The sequence below is a fragment of the Pelodiscus sinensis genome, chromosome 4 (genome assembly GCF_052426305.1).
Source record: "Pelodiscus sinensis isolate ZL-2025 chromosome 4, ASM5242630v1, whole genome shotgun sequence".
Classification (NCBI taxonomy): Eukaryota; Metazoa; Chordata; order Testudines; family Trionychidae; genus Pelodiscus; species Pelodiscus sinensis.
The window spans coordinates 61,123,792-61,136,611 of record NC_143055.1 but is presented as its reverse complement, the minus strand read 5'-3'; the positions used below and the strand labels follow the sequence as shown (position 1 = coordinate 61,136,611).

General features: G+C 40.7%; 1 protein-coding gene across 1 annotated transcript in view; it reads left to right on the top strand.

Moving 5' to 3' along the window:
• Positions 1 to 12,820, top strand: part of WWC2 (WW and C2 domain containing 2) — a 187,006-nt gene that overhangs the window by 128,458 nt on the left and 45,728 nt on the right. The window contains exon 9 of the mRNA XM_006130157.3: positions 5,306 to 5,548. Within this exon, the coding sequence (XP_006130219.3) occupies positions 5,306 to 5,548 (243 nt within the window). The remainder of the gene's footprint in view (positions 1 to 5,305; positions 5,549 to 12,820) is intronic.

The window sequence follows — 12,820 nt, the reverse complement described above, 5'->3', positions numbered from 1 at the left end:
CATTCAGTACAGCTAATCTTGTGCTTGCCACGACATCTAGTGGAGGGTTTTTGGACAAATTGCAGTCAATATGTTTCTTTTTAAGTCTGTTACATCTGTCAGAGACTGGAAAACTGGGTTGTTATTACTATAAAGCATATATTGTAGTTTAATATTAGTTCATGTTTAGAAACAAAAATACTGAAATTAGCAGAAATACAATAATTTGATTGTAGATCACAGGATTAAAGAACTGAGGTAAACTAAATGTTAATTCCCAATCCCACTAAAAGTACTGGCAAACCCTATGTCTGTCTAAATTCTTTTGCAAGATCAGGGCTTTAGTTTACTGTGGCACAGGTGGTCTTTGGTTTTACAGACTTGCGTCTTCTCAGAATCCAAGTTCCAGTATAGTCTTTGATTGGCTTAATTATCTCATTTCCCCAGGGAGCTCGGACAGTTTAAGGAATTGTATCTTTTTGAATAATTTACCCTGGGAGAAAGGAAATCAAAATCTCCCCAACTGATTAATGTGGAATGCCCTTCAAAGAAAATGCTGCAGTGACTGCTCAGAAAAGTAACAAAATTTTGATTATAAGCAGTCACAACACCAGTCTGAACAGGTTTTGCAGGTCAGAGAGGTTCTAAATTGTCAATTGCACATGATTCTCCTTGACCACCAGAAAATACTTTGTAGCACCAGGAGGAGATTTTCTATGCCTATTTAGACAAAGTGTGCCTATAGGTCACTTGTAACTAGTGTACCAGTTGTGCTATGTGGATCTCATTTCTGGTACTTCACAAAACAGGTGTAAAGCCAGGTTTTTATCAGAAACCAAGATTATGACCTGACCTATGAAGAGACTTTGTCTTTGTACTGAGAGGAAAACAGAAGCCTTGAAAGGCTTTTCACACATTGAAGTTTCAATTTCTAAAGAACTAAAATAGACAAAAATAAGATCTAACATGCTATTTAAGTTGTAAGTAGATATCAATTTAATGAGAACATTATATCCTTGGCAGTCACGGATGGAAGAAGAGACATTTATTGTGCCCCACTGAAGCACCTAATAGCCATTTATCTTGCTGGGAAACCGTACCTCATCCACATCTCCAATGTAGACCATAAAACATAGTTTTGCCAGTAAATCAGAATGGTCTGCAAAGGTATAAAGAACCAGAGCTATGAAGCTTACTTGAGTATCAGATGTTTTATGATTTTTTTTGGCTCTGGTTCATAATGTAAATAACATCTATTATGATCCAACAGGTAGTTCAAAATAGGGCTTTATTTCGAACGCCCGTTTCACTGCTGAGTGTAGACGTGGGCAGTTATTCCGGGCTTGTAAATTAAAAAAAAAAAAAAAAAAAAAAGGCACCTGGCCGGGAAGATGCAAATCAAGCGTGGGATATTTAAATCCTGGGCTTGATTTGCAATTCTGAATTCCTACATTTGCAGCCCTATTCCGAAATAGGCTGCAAGTGTAGACATACCCATAGGGTTTTATGAAACCTTAATTTTGAGCTTCCAAGTACAGTAAACTTCCGATAATCCAGCACCTTTAGGACCCAGGGGGTGCCGGATTATCAGATATGCCGGACTATCAGAAGGGGGGGCTATGAGGGGTCTGGAGTGGGGTGGGAGGGGATGCCACCCCAGACCCCCTCATAGCCCCCCCTTACGATAGTCCGGCTCTGCCCCAGGCATCCCTGATTCAGCCGCTGCTGGTCAGTTTCAGCAGCAGCTGAATCGGGGATGCCTGCAATAGAGCATCTGGGGTGCTGCCGGGTTGGTCCCGCAGCGCCAAGGGGCTGCGCTACGGCACCAACCCAGCAGCACTCCAGCTGCTCTTGGGGACACCTGGGACAGAGCAGCTGGGGTACTGCCCAAAGGACGGCGCTGCGGGACCAACCCGGCAGCACTCCAGCTGCTCTGCCCCAGGCGTCCCCAACAGCAGCTGGGGTGCTGCCGGGTTGGTCCCACAGCCCCGAGGGGCAGCGCTACGAGACCAACCGGCAGTACACCAGCTGCTCTGCTCCCGGCTTCCCCGATTCAGCTGCTGGTCAGTTTCAGCAGCAGCTGAATGGGGGAAGCCTGTCCGGCTGCCCCAGCACTTCCGGGTTCCTGATGGTGCCGGACCATCAGGAGTCCCAGAGCATTGGATGCCGGACTAATGGAGTTTTACTGTATTTGTTCTTTATAACTAGAACATCTTAGTGAGGTTATTTTAATTGCACATATCTGTATTTAGAATTTGGTCTGTAGCTAAATGGAGTCTTGTCTGAGAATAAGCCAATGATTTGCTTCCTTTTCATGTCTTAACAGGAAGCAAATGAGACTAAGGGAATGTTTAGTTTACATGTAAACATATTTTGAAGCTGCACCAAAATATTTTGATAAAATTACTGTATCTTGAAATAAGGAACAAAATTAACCAGTTTGTCTTCAACCTCAATGCACAACATCTCTTAGCCAATTTTTGAAGCCATAATCATTATTATAGAGATAACTAGTATGACCCTTCTTTCAAAAGTGTCAGATGTGTGAGATTAACTTGCCTTGTATTAAAAGACTCAAGCAAGGGAAAAACACTTTTAAATGAGTTTCCCAATTTGGAAAATATCAGAAAATATTTTCTTTTTCAAAAGGCTACTTGCAGTATTTCTTATTTATTTAATATTTGGTTAGCTAGAAATGTCTCTCTTAAACAGGTGGGACTTTGGCTTTAAATGCACGTTGGCAATCAGGAAAAATAACAAACACAAATGTTATTACAAAAAGTCAGCTTTACTGGCCTCAACCACAACAGATAAGCTCTTTTAAACAAGCATTCAGTGCTTCAAGTGAATTTTGGTTCTCACACGCTGTGCCCGACTTTGAAATCTTTATTTCACAGATGGCAGGTACTGCGTGAACAATGATACTTCATTGTGGTGAAGCTCTTGATAATGTGCCCTGAACCCTTTAAGCTGGGACTGTCTCAGAGGAAGAGAGGGTAATTCAGTTTTCATGTCCATTTAATCCTTTACCCCTCTGATGAGACTGCTACCAAGGGTGCCATTTATGATAGTGGATAACTGGCCACATCACAGAACACTCTAAGACCACCAACTCATCCCATAAGCCATTGAACAGCTGTCAACAGCATCTACTTTCAGACACTACCAAGATTAGCTATGTTTGAACTAGTGACCTGAAGATGAAAGTCTCTACATCCCACTTTCAATTTGAAACCAACCAGTTGGTTTCCATTCAAGCCTCTCCTTCCTAAAGGAATGTCAAATATTTTTTTAAATCATATATTGAACAGCTCCAAAATATGTCAAAATATAAATTAAACAGCTAATTTTTTTTCATTCTCCCTAATTGTTTGGTTACTGACTTTATACTGCAGCTTAAAATATGGTGTTCAGCTTTGGTTTCATTGTTGTTTTATAAAATATCATGCTAGTAACTTCTGATGGGTTTTTTAAGCTGCTGGTATTATTGAGTTTGGAGTGGGGAGGAAATCTCAAAAGTCTGTTTGTGATTCAGCCAAGTTTGTCCTTCTGATTTCTGAATTAAGTAATAGGGAGACAAGTTATTATTGAGAGTCTTTTTTTTTCCAGTCTTTGTTTTTTGAGCTTAGTGAAACTAATAATATCATGCTTATTGAGCATTTTGTTTATTAAGTTTCTAGTACATTGAGGCAGTTGCTTTTGACATTTCTGGTAGAAGCTGAAGAACAGCTGTTGTTGAGTCTTTCCTGACTACAGAGAGATTGTGAATATCAAATTTGCTCTTGCTTGTGAACACTGTAAAGGCCAGATCCTCAGTTGGTATAAATTGGTGTTGAAGTCAATAGATTTACACGGACACACCAGCTGAGGGTCTGACCCTCTTCTGTTTTAACAATGACAAGGCACTCCCTATTTCTTGCCCTGAATTATCCTGCAATGTGTGTGTGTCTCACCCTTCTCTTGCTCCATCCTTCTCCTAGTCTAGAAGAGAAGAGGTATTGAATGACTTAGAAAAATGTTAATGGGTAGGATAAACAGCCTTTGAACAAGGCAACCTGTTGAAATTCATCTCAGGTTAGCAGTTACTGAAAGTTGCCATCCAGTAGTTATGTGGTCCATGTGATATGAGTTTGATGGTCTTCGTAGCTCCCACTGGACTTCTGGATCTGTCACAAAAAGCCACTAAACCCGTGGTGTCCAACACGTTAGCCACTAGTCACGTGTGGCTAATTTGGTCAGTTGAGTGTGGCTATTTGACTTGAACCGTGTGGCTATTTGGCCAGTTCAGTCTGACTAGTTCTCTATAGGAGTAGCCATTATAGTGGCTACTGCTTCAGAACTGGTTGGACCACAATACTACACTAATTTGTGTCCATCTTAGTTTCAACAGAGGTAAGGACTGAATTGCTATGGAGAAAAGTAGTCAGGGTTAAGTCATGTTAGCAGGATAATGTTGGAAGCTTCTACCACCCCTAGACATACTCTATCTGTTCTGTAGATAAGCGGAAGACTTGAAGGCTTTTGACAATTATCTAGACTTTTAAATATATTATTTCCCTTTCCTTCTGCTTGCAACTGTTAAAGGTACCTTACCTTTCATCAAGATGACAAAGATTTCCTTTGTCCTTTGAGATGTATTCATCTCTTTGCCACTAGAATTTGTGCCCCAATGTCATGCTCATTGTCACAAAGTTGTCCAAATATGTCATTACTGTAGTGCAATCAGCCACTAGCACTTTAGGGTAATTAAGTAACTCTTGGATCCATGGTCTACCCAGTGCTTTCACAGACTGATATTCTTAAAAGAGTTAAACTGTGAATTGTATTTTAAGTCAGCTTTGAAACTATAGGAGAAAGAGGTGTGTGTGTATACACACACACACACACACACACACACACACACACACACACACACACACAAATATAACTTCACATGTTGATGTGCCCCCCCATAGACAAATTAAAACTATCTAAATGTATAAGGGACCATGTTTCAAGGGATAAGCCCATCATTAACTCTGTCGGTTTTGGAAGAAACTTCCCAATATTGGCAAGGAATTGGGTTCCTTGTACCTTCTGATGCCTCCAGTACAGATACAGGCTACTGGACTGGATGACCCATTGATCTAATACAGTGTGACAATTCCTTTGTGGTTGTGAAGTAATGTTAATTGTAAACATAACTTTTAATGCAAAATCTATAATACTCTGTTATGCCTGTCACTCACCATTGTTGGTAGTTCTAAATATTGTCTCCATCTTGAATTCTGAATTCTCTGGAACAGTTCAGCATGCCACACTCAAACACGTGTATCTTTTGTTGTAGTATGGCAAACTTAAAGATTGAACTATCTAAATTAGATAGTGAAACCTGGCCTGGGGCACTGGATATTGAGAAGGAAAAACTGATGCTGATCAATGAAAAGGAAGAGCTTTTAAAAGAACTCCAATTTGTCACACCACGGAAACGCACTCAAGATGAGTTAGAGCACCTGGAAGCAGAAAGAAAGAGGCTGGAAGAAGAACTGCTATCTGTGAAAAGCACTCCTAGTCAAGCACTTGCTGAGAGGTACATTTTTATCTTTTACTAGTATTAAGTACTATTACCTATAGTTTAAACTTTGTACTCATTACAGGTCTGTGCTGTGCCTCAATGGCCCATTTTTCCATTAGCAACTGTTCTGTGTAGATTGTAATTACATTTTTTGGACACTAACACAGAGGATCCTTTTGGATCATGAGAGGAAACACACCCTTTGTAAATGTTCTACAGCAACAGTGAGCAACCAAGGCTAGTGAGTGACTGCATGAGTGTCCCTCCTTCATGTCAGTGTGCCTATATTAACAGAACTGCCATTAACTTCAAATAAGAAAAAAATTACACTTTCTTTACACTATCAAATCCCTACCTGACCTTCCCCTCCCCCCCAGTACTCCCATCCCTGCTCCTCTTCCTCCCTCTCAGCACTTCCAGAGTTCCATGAATCAGTCAATTCATAGAGTTCAAGCTCAGAGAGGAAGGGGGAGGAGTCGGGATAGGGCACAAATCAGCTGATTCATGGTGCTCTGGAAGTGCTGGAAGGGCGGGGGAGGAATAGATAAAGGTGGGGCCTCCAGTGTGCAAGAATGAGGGTAGGAGGCAGAGCGGATGGGCAGACTGCAAATGGAACCCCGATGGGCCACAGGCTGCCCACTACTGCTCTACAGTATAGGTTGCTCTGCATTTGTTATCAACATGAATGCCTATGTAAGAAGTTGGATAGCTGAGGAATGTGAACAGGCCATCCAAAGTGCAGTACATCATTCACTGGTGTCAGCTAATATCTGTAAGCCATTTGAAGTCTGGCTATTTGTTGCAACATCTGGAATATTTCACTGTGGGTTTTATTACACAAACAATGCAGAAGTTTTACTGCTTTTAGTTCAGAAGAAGAGGACAGTTGCTGCAGAACTTCTCTAATTTGCATTAGTAACTAAGACATCCACTGAATTTTGCCAGCTATTTGAAAGAGCTTGACAAATTAATGGAGATTCTGTCACAAAATATGACTTCACGTTAAGCAATAGTGAATGTAAATAATTTTTATTGGGGATCATTTCTAGTGTGTTAATAAATGTATTGTAGTATTTCCATAGAAATAAAAAAATCAATATAGCACTCTGTCAAAGGTCTGATCTTTTTAATGGGACTCTGAACATGAATGGTAAATGGGACCTAGATTGATTTGAGTCCTAAATCATTGATTAGGGAGGAGACTGCCCGTTTGTGTGTGCAAATTATCTAAATTGTATGTTAACAAAGGATGGATTAAGCAAGGTTTGTTTACGCCCTTTTTAATGCTTCAAGTTGTGCTTTCTTTCAATTATCCACAGACGCAAGTGAGGCATGATTTCAGCCTTCATGAAAGTATTGATTTTTTTTTTCCTCTTGACTTCTAGGAAAGGAAGATTTGATTTGACATTTTAAAATTTTGAAACTTTTTCTTTGTAAAATTCACCCTTCAGTGGAGAAAGCAGGCAAAGATACATGTGCTGCACTCAGGAAGTCTGTGTTTAGAAAGGAACAGGACTGGGTTTGAGGATAGGACATAAGGAAACTTGTGGGAAGGAGCTGGCAGGACAAACAAGGCTATTTGGAAGGAAGTCAGGCAGAGCGGAATTACCTCAGAAGAGAGCCAGCATGTTGGGTGTATTCAGTAATATACGCGGTCTCAAGAATAATTCACAAATCATGTAGGAATCTAGAAGTAGGTGGAGCCATACAAATATAAAAATGTGCTGGAATAAAACTAAATTTCCAAGGAAGAAATAAGTTAGCTGTGCTGTTAATCTTTGATTAAATTAGCAGAGATCTGTTGCCCAATAACATCCATTGATCAAGTAATGAGCAGAGAAAAAGAATCATAAAATCACATTTATATTAAATTAAAGAGAGTAAACCACAGGTTTGATAAATAGGCTAACAAGTAACAACTAGATCTTTGTTCTTACGCTATGATTTAGAAGTTGATTTTTTTATCTGAGTTTGCATGTTTGTCACTAAAGATAATTATGTACTTGTATATGTGTGTACATATAAGATAGTCCTAATTTACATAAATATGATGAAAGTGTAAGTTACATTTTCTTCCACTGTCAAGAAGAGATGTGATGATGATATTTTCCAGGACTCCTGTTTACTATATGACTGTCTGGTGACCCATTCTGGAGTGGCTTTTCCCTCTGTCCCTCCACAAACTGTCCTCTAACTAGAATGGCAGAATGCTGTGTCTCTTCTGAGCCTGTCAGCAGTTCTGGTATGATCCTCTACCTTCTTACCAGCAATTGGTTCTGGAAAATTACAGTGACTCATGCTTAGTTGCTTGAACATTATAATGAATCACAACCTATAACCTTTATAACTTAATAATTAAATTCCATTCCTCCAAAGTACATAGGCTCTTTTCACAGTAACCTTGATTTGTTGTGACTCTTGCTGACTCGGGGTATTCTAAATTTTGTAAAAAGATTCCAAGGTGAACCTTTTCCTGAATTTTTAAAATCTCTTTTAATTAATGGTCAAACCGTGGAATGTTGTTTCCTGGAGGACAAACGAATCACCCCTGCAGTGATTATGTGAGCAGCCAGTTCATAAAACCCATCTTTCTTCCTTCAGCAAATGGCAGTGTTGCTGCATCACAGTCTTCTTTTATAGTTTTCAGTGAATATGGTAGGCTTCTTTGTGGTTCGAATGAGTACTTCAACTGTGATTGCTATAATGAAGCAACACTTTAGAAAGCAGCAGATCCTATCAGAATTTGACAAAAATAGTAAGAAAAAGATGTCTGAACCAAAAGATTTCCTGTGTAAATCCAAGTTTCACAGTGTAGCCCAGGAATATTTGGGAGAAGGTAGAAACTGACATGAATAGCTGTATTCACAGACGACGGACAAAAGTGAGTAAAGATCATAATATAGTAGATTTAAAAAAAAACTAGTCAAAGCCTGTCCTGACAACTTTGAGGAGCCTCCCATACTGTCACACATAAATAACATTCAGTTTTTCCTAGTTATGGAACTATCTAAAAGGCCACCTGCTGTCTCTCCTGGTTTCCATTTATGGTAGTGAGTTCCTTTATTTCTTTGGCCTTAGGAAAGATCCCCTGATCAATTGCAGACTTTCTAGTCTTTGAGAGAGTTAACATCTAGTGAATTTGAAGATTTTTGTGTCATTATCCTTTCATTATTGCATCCAAAATGGTAGTGTAGTCTTATGTTTGCCATCTACAACTATGTCCAGATCATGTTGAGAGAAAGTGAGATAAGAGGCAGAAGAAGTGAAGTGCATTACAAGGTCTCACCCACTCACTTAGAAAACTTTCTCTTGTTAAGGAACTTGCCCCTAAGCTTAGAAAAAGGGCTGATGTGTTTTAGTATATTCTTCAAGTGCTTGCCCATGTTAATTCCATTCAAGGTATGTTGTTTTTCAATTGCACAGTTGTCAGAGATTTTGCCTTAGCAGTGTCCGTAGGGTCAGCTGTGAAATCCCCTTGGGTGCCATGCCCATGTGCTGGTATGTAGCTGCTGCTGCCATTCCTGAGAAGGCAGGGGAACCTGTCCCTACCCTGGCAGTGCACTTGTCATTGTTGTCGTCTCCAGACAAGACAGTGGTGAGTCCCTCCCAAATGGGCAGTTCCCCGAGTGACTTCAAGGAACACTACGCCCTCCTTAAACTGGTGACTGGTGGCTGGCAGCTTGAACTTAAAAATGGAGGTGGTCGTGGAAGAGTCTGACAATCTCTTTAGCATTATATCCTCCTCTATCCCAGCTCGGGTAACGCTGCCCATCCACCCAGAGGTCCTTAAGGTTGCCAAAATACTATGGCAGACCCCCTCTTCAATTCCACCTACTTCGAAGAAGATGGAAAAGAAGTATTACATCCCTGTGAAGGGTTGAATACTTGGATTGTAAACACACTACAACAGTGTCACTGGTCATATCTACCCTTAATGAAAAGGACAGGAAGGGGCAAGTCTTTGTTTTTTGGCAGGCATTGATGATAAGAAACTGGATTTGTTTGACAGAAAGATTTATTTGACAGCAGGCAGGCAATTTTGGGGGCCTAACCACCAGGCCCTGCTAGGCAGGTACAATTTAACCAGTGGGACTCCCTTAACAAATTCAAGGAGGCTTTCCCACAGAACTGAGCCCCAGAGTTTGCTACTTTGGTGGACAAAGGCACAGAGATGACAAGGGGAGCCCGTCAGATTGCCTGGGACACTACTGACTCAGCAGCCAGCATAGTCACCTCTGCAGTGGCCGTAGACTCCCAGGACTACTGTGCAGTTTGAGGAGTGGAGGTGATTGAGGAAAGAGAGGGAGGATGGATGCTAGGAGGTGACTGGGATGTCATCCTTGAGCACAACCTCAAAATGACTGCTTCTGGCCTTCTAGCCTCTTATAAGACTGGAAGACAAGTGTTACCACTTACACCTCTTGTCGCCATCCTGGTATCCTGTAAGTGCCCAGCCAGGGAGAGTACCCCCAAGGACCTAGATTGCAGAGCAGAGGGCAGAATGGTTAAACTTCTCTCGACTTCGTTTACCACTCAAAAGAACATTCCTTTTATATTTCCAGACTTGAGATTTGTTTACCATCATTGCTGAAACAATGGCTAAGAGTACGGTACCAGTAGCAAGGGATAGTTAAAGGAATAGGAAATAAAAAAGTTTAAAAATAGAGACTAGGAGGAGGATTAAATCCAGTAAATGAATTAAATAAATGTGAATCAGTATAAGTTAGTTGATTTCCATTCGATATCAGCAGTGCCTAAAATACAAATATTGAACAACTTCAAAAAAAATCCCAAAGTTTCTGATTTTTTTAGTTGATATTCTGTTGCAACCTTGTACTCCTGCTAGTGACTTTATGCTGTCAATTTATTTTTGTGACTCAGCCATTTTATCACTCAGATTTAGCAACAGAATTGACATAGCATTCTAAATTAGATGTAATGTTAGTGTTAAGTGAAATTATATCAGATTAGTCAAATGCTGTTTTTACTGACTGAATTACATGAAACATAGTATCTAGAGAAATTATAGAATAAGTACCAGTAGATTGATTTAGAGGAAATTTCATTTTCAGACAATTATACAGCCTTGCTAACAGAAATAGAAGTATATGAGTAGAGGACACTTGTCAGAGTGAAAGGTTTCTTATCCCATGTTCTCTAGACTTCATTGTTGCTGGTAACTCAGAATTTACAAAGTTTAGCACCACCTTCCTTACCTAGTTGCTTCCGCCATAAGGGAAGGGGAAAAGGCACCTTTAAAAAGTCACAAAAATATTAACCAAAGATTAACATTGCCTGGGGAGAGAGAAACAGAAGAAATTATATTTAAATAACCAGAAAGAAATGAAAAATTGCAGAATGGCAAAAATAGGAAAGAGAGTCTCCGAAATCATAAAGGATGGCAAGCAGCAGAAAAGGTGGGAGCTTATCGGCAGCAATAGTGAAGACACTAAATGGGGCCATTCCTGCTCAGCGTCTGTTTAAAGTTAGGCTTCACCTTAAGTGCTTTACTGAACAAGGATGTGCTTAAACATATTGCTGATAGGGTTGCCAGATAGTTTCAAGAAAAATACTGGACACACTTTACATGACATCTTATTTAGAAAATACCGGACATTTATATTTTCTCGTTTATATTTTCTCAATTTGTTTCCCGAACAGTAAGCTCCAATACTAGACTGTCCAGTTAAAACTAGACACCTGACAACCCTAATTGCTGAATTGGGGCTGCAACCTCTCCCTACCACAAAGGTGGGCAAAATCAGGCTGGGGGAGGCAATTCAGGCCCTCCAAGCATTTCTTATAATCCGCAGCGTGTGTTCAGCTGCCCATCCCCCACCTTGCTCCATGTTGCAGCTGAGCTGCTCCCAGGATTTTCCTGCTAGCTGTGCAGAGGTGGGGGGAGAGCTGAAGTCAGGGTGTGCCCCTGTACCGCAGCTTTGCAGAGCAGGGATGGGGGGGGGGAGACGGGCACACCGCGGAGTTGCTCCTATCTGGAGCATGGATGGTGACTCAGAGGAGTGAAGAGCAGGGGAAGGGGGGAAGCTACAGAGCGGGACGGCTTTCCCTCTCTTAGAGATAGCAGGCAGCTTCTCTCAGAAGCTTACCCAGCAGCATCCAGCACATACACTGTGTCACTGTCTCACACACTCAATCTGTGCCATACTGTCTCTGTGCCACGCACAGTCACTGTGACATACACACAGCCGCACACACTCAAACTGTGTCAGTCTGTGTCTCTCACACACTGTCTCTTTCACACTCACACTCTCTGTCTGCCTCAGTTATCCCCACCTCCATCCCTTCTGAGGGGCCTTGAGCCTGCTGGCGACTATGTACCAAAATTCAGGAAGTGGCCCCCCCCCAACAAAAATTATTGCCCACCTCTGCCCTAGCGGTATCTGTGCCACAAAAGAGGCTTAGTATAGGTAATCCTCTACATGTAATAATCTGTTTTTCATGCAAAAATAGTATATTTGAATGTGTTCTCTGCATTTGAACCTTTGTTTGTTTGTGCTGGTACCAAGTGAGGAGTGTAAAGGGAAAAAAATCTGAAATAAGCCTAAAACTTCTTTTTAAAAATGGCTGATATTTGTTATTCAGATCAAGTGCTTGAGAAATGTTGTGTGCAAGTTGACTGAGCAATGGTGAATGGGAAACATAATAATCCACAGCTATTGGAAGGGCATTGATTAACTCCAGCAAGGGAGAATAATTTATCTAGCATTATGTATGGAGGTATAAATAAATGGTAAGGTAACATTCTGAACAGGAGTCTGTGTCAGAAGAGCTTTTCTGACAGATGTGTCAGACTGTTATATTGTCAACCAGAAGAAATTGAGAAGTTTCAGTCTTGAATCTTTAGAGCTAGACTGGACAAATATATACTCTACATTGAGATGAAGATGAGCTGGATGACCTAATAGGGGTGTCTTATTTCTAATTTCTGTGGCTCTATGAAACAAAGACTCGAATGTTTGGGATGCAGTACTGTGTGTCCTGGATTCCTAGATACTATCCAGCATCACTGAATCTGAAATTACTTTTAACTTGGATACAGTTTTGGATATCAGATATTTTTCTATATCCATTTATGAAGCATCCGATGTCCAAATGGACTCAGCTTGATTCCAGTTTCTAACAGCAGTATGTAAGAGTGCACCACAGAACTTAGGCTTTTGACAGAGGGATGTAAATTAGGCACTTTGAAATTGCAAATGAAGCCAGGATTTGAATTTCCCGTGCTTCATTTACATAATCACGTAGTGGAGCTCTTTTGAAAAAGCT